Source organism: Boleophthalmus pectinirostris, unplaced genomic scaffold (assembly GCF_026225935.1).
Source record: "Boleophthalmus pectinirostris isolate CB_2022bp ecotype Guang Dong unplaced genomic scaffold, ASM2622593v1 HiC_scaffold_4, whole genome shotgun sequence".
Taxonomy (NCBI): domain Eukaryota; kingdom Metazoa; phylum Chordata; class Actinopteri; order Gobiiformes; family Gobiidae; genus Boleophthalmus; species Boleophthalmus pectinirostris.
In genome coordinates, this window is record NW_026571353.1 from 22,837,817 (window position 1) to 22,843,944 (window position 6,128).

Sequence of the window (6,128 nt, forward strand, 5' to 3'; positions counted from 1 at the left end):
AATCGTTAGTGAAAAAACGAGAAGGGGAAAAATTGATCGGGAGTGTGCTAGAAGTTGGGAGTCTTTGTTATCTCGAAAATCCTAATAAATCCTTCGTCTTTACAGCTTAAAGCGCGTGCAGTAATTTGAAGTTCATTAATCCTCCTCCTTTTTTCTCTTAAAGAAGAAATGGTAAAGTTGTCTCTTGGTACTCTGGGTTGAAAAGGGAGAGAGGAGGTTCTCTTTCCCCCCTTTTATTTTTTTTTATCACTCTCCAACCTTTTCTCCTTTTTGATGAAAAGTGGTTAGCAATTCTGATTATTAGTCTATAGATAGTACACGCTAGCTTTACGGACAGTGTGGGTCGTCACTTTTGCCTGTCTTCTCCGGTTGCCAACTAAGTGTTAGACTCTGGAGCTGGAACTGCAAACAGGATTGGACTACAGCAGGATCCTTGTTTTCCTCCTAGAGGCATGACCACATTGTCCCTTTTACCATCAGGTGGTGTGGACCCCCAACCGCCCCAGGACTTCTACGTGATCTACTTGGTTCTTGCTGGGGTTGGGTTATTGGCCTTCCTTGGCGTGGGAATGGTGGCTGCCCGAAAGCGGAGGCATGAGCATGGGCGCTTGTGGTTACCGGAGGGCTTCAAAACAACGGAACCAAGTAAAAAGAAAAGACGGGAACCAGTCGGAGAAGATTCTGTGGGATTAAAGTAAGTTTTATTCTGTTTGTACACTTTTTGTTTCTAAGTAAGAACAAGGCTCTATCTAAATCCACAGTGAACGGACAGTTACATTTTGGCTAAAAGACTCACTCATCATATAGTAGATTTAGGTAGTTGATGCTAATTAACAAGTTGAAAAGGGGTGGGGTGTAAGCATACAATCAATGCACTTGTTCTTTAAGCTCCACCATTAAAGAGAAGCGTCTCACTTTGAAAACAATACAACACAGAATTTTATAGAATTTTACTAAATTAGCAAATTTTTTATTTTTTCACTGTTATTTTTCAGGCCACTGAAAAATACATCAGATATATCCCTCATGGATGATGCGCAAAATGATTGGGGCGAAGATGAGTCATCAGATGTAAAACGCTTTAAGGTAAGTTATTTATTCAATTAAATTCCTATAGATTAAATAAATTAATAATAATTAATTATTAAAATGTATTTATTTATTGGGTAATAAAGTAACTATTACAATGATTTATATTATTGTTATAATTATATTATAATTATGATAAATATTTTATTATTATTACTAATGTTAGTTTAATAATTCTTGTAATTATTATTATTTACTGTTTAGTAATAATAACATTTTGTTGTTTTGGTTTTAGCATTTTGATGAACATGCCATCCTAGACACAGATGATCAGACAGACCACCGTCAGTGGACCCAACAGCACCTAGATGCTGCAGATCTGCGTATCCCGTCTATTGCCCCAACACCTCCTCAGGGCGAGATCGAGAACGACTGCATGGATGTCAATGTCAGGGGACCAGGTACGCTTAGTTCTTTTTGTACATCCCTGTAGATATTTTTCCTTTTTTTTTTTTTTTTTTTTAAACTAGAGTACATATGTACATACATCACAGGTACATGTAACTGTCACCGTGATGCTCAGTGTACTCAGCATAAAATGAAATTGCGCAAGATTTTTTTGTTTGTTGTGTGTGTGTGTATATATATATATATATATATATATATATATATATATATATATATATATATATATATATATATATATATATACACACACACACACACACACACACACACACACACACATATATACATACATATATAGATAAATAGATAGATAGATATAGATATATTTTTTTGAATATATTTAACAGTTTTACACGGATAAAGAAAACATGGTCTTCATTTGTATACAGATAAATACCATGTGGTCAATAAAAACTTTGTAGACATTAAATTTTGTTGTGACCACATCAAATCTCATTTTGGAGTCTGTGTGAACTGATTTGTATATTTTTGATAATAGGTTAAAAAAAAATTGACTGTGAATGATTCTGATCATTGACAATTTTATCATAATTAAGGTCAGAAAATCCTGAAAATTTAACCATAGTTCTGTTTTTATTTACTTATATATTTTTAATACTTTTTGCTACTGCCAAGATTTAGCCAGCCACAGCCTCTATCCCCTGACTTCACTTTTCCTCTGAAGCGTCTTCTGTGCAGGAGCCTTGATCAGAATCTGTTATTGAAAAGTCGGGGCTATAATGATTGAACCCAGGCAAAAGTGTCAAATCCACATTCGATTAGTTTGTTGTGATCTTCAAGCGACTTTGAAGTGCAGGCTTCTGCCTGGGCTTGTGCTGTCTATGGAGCTCTGACTACAGGTGCCTGGGTTTACATGCCTTTGCCTTCTGTGTATTTGCAGATGGATTCACTCCCCTGATGATTGCATCCTGTAGTGGTGGAGGTTTGGAAACGGGCAACAGTGAAGAAGAGGAAGATGCTTCTGCCAATGTTATCAATGACTTCATTTATCAGGGTGCCAACTTACATAACCAGACCGACCGTACGGGAGAAACAGCGCTTCACTTAGCTGCTCGCTATGCCCGCTCTGATGCTGCCAAGCGGCTTTTGGAGGCCAGTGCAGATGCCAACATTCAGGACAATATGGGCCGCACACCTCTGCATGCTGCTGTGGCTGCAGACGCACAGGGGGTCTTCCAGGTACGTTTGCAGACATTATAATATTATATAAAAATGTATGTTATTATTATTATTCTGTTAATGTGTAAGTGTTTTGTTCTGTCAGATTTTGATAAGAAACCGTGCCACAGATCTTGACGCACGTATGCATGATGGAACTACTCCTTTGATCTTAGCCGCTCGACTAGCAGTGGAGGGCATGGTGGAGGAGCTGATTAACTGTCATGCTGATGTGAATGCTATTGATGACTTTGGTAAGTGTTGTCTTTATTTTCTTCTTTGTAGTAAACTAACATAATCCAGTATCACAGAATAATTTGTCTTTATATTGTATTTACCATATTTTTGGTTTTCTTAGGAAAATCTGCTCTACACTGGGCTGCAGCTGTGAACAATGTTGAGGCTGCAATAGTTCTACTTAAAAATGGAGCCAACAAGGACATGCAAAACAATAAGGTATAAAAGTATTACAATTACAAGCATTTGCCCATAATATAGTTTTGAGACAATTCCTTTCTTTTTAAACTTTAACATGTCTGCTCTATGTTGCCCATAGGAGGAAACACCTCTTTTCTTGGCTGCAAGAGAAGGAAGCTATGAAACTGCAAAAGTATTACTGGACCACTTTGCAAACAGGGAAATTACAGACCACATGGACCGGTTACCCAGAGACATTGCTCAAGAAAGAATGCATCATGATATTGTGCGACTGATGGATGAGTACAATCTGGTACGTAGCCCTCAGATGCATGCAGGGTCTTTAAGCACCACCCTGTCACCCCCTTTGTGTTCTCCAAATGGTTACTTGGGAAGTATGAAGCAACCCCCACCCCAAGGCGCCTGCCTTGGAAAAAAGGCACGGAAACCCAGTACTAAAGGAATTGGCTGCAAAGAAGGTAAAGAAATTAAGGTGAAAAAGAAGAATTCACAAGATGGGAAGTCAGGTAGCCTCCTGGATAGCTCTGCTGTTTTGTCTCCAGTTGACTCACTTGAGTCCCCTCATGGCTATGTGTCTGATGTAGCCTCTCCTCCAATGATGACATCACCTTTTCAGCAGTCTCCCTCTGTATCTCTCAACCACTTGCAGGGCATGTCTGACCCTCATCTTGCTGTAAACCATATGGTCCTACCCAGCAAGCAAGACCTGGCCAGAATGCAGTTCGACCCACTTCCTCCACGACTCACACATTTGCCTGTATCTGGCTCCACTGGTCAGGCAACGATGAATGGGCAGTGCGATTGGCTTTCCAGAATGCATGGCACCATGAACCAGCCTGCCCAATTCAACCCTATCAGAGGAGGCCCTGCTGGTCAGGGGGGATTACATCAAGGAGGGCAACATGGGTTAATGGCCTCCCATCACAACAACCATGCCACCGCCAGCCTGTCTCAAATGATAAGTTACCAGGGGATCCCCAATGGCCGCTTAGCACCACCACCCCACATGATGCAACAGCAAGCTCAACAAATCCAACAGATGCAAAACCTACAACAAATACAGCAACAGCAACAGAGCATCCAGCTTCAGCACCAGAGCTCAAATACAGGCAACAGCCAGAACTTCATGAATGGTGAACTCAGCTCCCCTGAACTTCAGCAAGGCACTGGAACCACCAGCATTCCCATTCACACAATCCTACCACAGGACACTCAAATTAGACCCACTTCTATGAACCAGTCAATACCCAGTACCCAGTTCCTCACTCCACCTTCACAGCACAGTTACTCCAGCCCGTTGGACAACACCCCAAACCACCAGGTCCAAGTGCCTGACCATCCCTTTCTGACCCCCTCTCCTGGATCTCCTGACCAATGGTCAAGCTCCTCTCCACATTCCAATATGTCAGATTGGTCAGAAGGTATTTCAAGTCCACCTACAAGTCTTCCATCTCAGATTGCACCTACAAGGACAGTTTAAATAAAAATTTTCCCAATTTACTTAAAACAAAAATGTGGCCAGGTTGTATGTATGTAGTGCATTTCTGTGTACACCTATGTAATTGACATCAGCAAATTTGTTGAGTTTCATTTATTCTTTTTATTATTTATTGTTAATGTTGTTTTATTTATATTCTTTCTTGCTTGCAGAAATTTTGAGTGCCAGTGATTTTTATGTTCAGGAAGTCATAAAAGATGGCGTATTTCTTTAGTAGCCCGCTTAAGTTTTCTACTGCAAAGACACAGAATACACTGGGTATTTATTTTTTTCTGGGCATCTGTTGTCTCATTTTGTAAACTTTAATGTTTAGTTAACACAATAAAGGTGATTATATTTTTTGCTTGTGAAATAAGATGATGATAAGTCAAATCTATCTGGACATTTTTGTATGTAGGGCAGTTTTTTGATAAAAGTTTGTTACATTATTCAAATGTGCCTCTGAAATTGGCATACATTATGTGTGTGTGCACTTTCTTTTTGTGGAGTTGTGGTGGAGATGTATAATGTTGTACAGTGTACAGCTGTTATCAGAAAAAAAGCAGTGACAGGATTTAAAAGTTTTGTGTTATTCCTGTGGTGTAGATCATGGCCTATTGGCCACAATGTACCTGTTTTTCTGAGGGAAAATGAAATACTACAGTTGCATTCTTCTACTTGTTTGAGCCTATGGCTGTTTTCATGTATATATGTTACAAAATGTACATGTATTGAAGATTTTGTTCAAGAAATCTTAAATGTCTTAAACATGTGATTTGGATTGATATGGCTCCAGACCCCATACAGAACAGATTAGATCACTTTACTTTTGACTATTTTGCATAAAATTGTAGAAAAACAAAAATTGTATTATTATAAAAATAAAATAAAGAATTTTTGGCAACTGCATGCTGTGAACTACAGGCACTGACATTGTTAAATGCGTGCATTTAAAATTTATTTCTCATATAATAAAGATTTAATGTACAATTGTATTTTTTACCAAGGAACAAATATATATCATTTTCATTCAGTAGTGTTTCTTGTAAAAATCAAATAAATGTATGTTTTCGGTTCATGACGTCGGTCTATTTCTCAATAAAACACTTGCAAATAAACGATGATTCAGTTTAGTAATGTCGGTTTATTTACACATTCACAACATTTTGACACTTCAATTTCTAGATAGGCCTACTTTAATACAGGGTTTTACCGTCCTCTAGTGACTGTAACAAGTATAACCAGGCTTTTATGTAGCCGTAACAGCATGAGTGGTAACCTTTATGTTTAGCGGTAACATAAGCAGTTGCTATGTGGGAAATGGTTGTCAACATGTTTGTAAATTAATCTGTAAAATTATGTCATCAACATAATTCTGCTGACAAGCAATTATGCAAAATATTTATTCCAAACGAAACCAAATAGTCAAATTGTCCTGGTCCTATGATCAACTTGACCATAGTCAAGTCCCATAGTTGCACATACAACTGTTATAAAGATATTCAGCTAGATCACCGCTTATTTTCATTTTGTTAGT

The 6,128-nt window shown here is 38.3% G+C and overlaps 1 protein-coding gene across 1 annotated transcript in view; it reads left to right on the forward strand.

The window, feature by feature from the left end:
- LOC110153962 (neurogenic locus notch homolog protein 1-like) overlaps window positions 1–5,695 on the forward strand; it is a 32,288-nt gene extending 26,593 nt beyond the window's left edge. The window contains exons 27-33 of the mRNA XM_020917894.2: window positions 481–694; window positions 996–1,086; window positions 1,325–1,490; window positions 2,399–2,697; window positions 2,783–2,930; window positions 3,035–3,132; window positions 3,233–5,695. Of these exons, the coding sequence (XP_020773553.2) occupies window positions 481–694; window positions 996–1,086; window positions 1,325–1,490; window positions 2,399–2,697; window positions 2,783–2,930; window positions 3,035–3,132; window positions 3,233–4,594 (2,378 nt within the window). The 3' untranslated portion in view covers window positions 4,595–5,695. The remainder of the gene's footprint in view (window positions 1–480; window positions 695–995; window positions 1,087–1,324; window positions 1,491–2,398; window positions 2,698–2,782; window positions 2,931–3,034; window positions 3,133–3,232) is intronic.
- The last annotated feature ends 433 nt before the right edge of the window (window positions 5,696–6,128 follow it).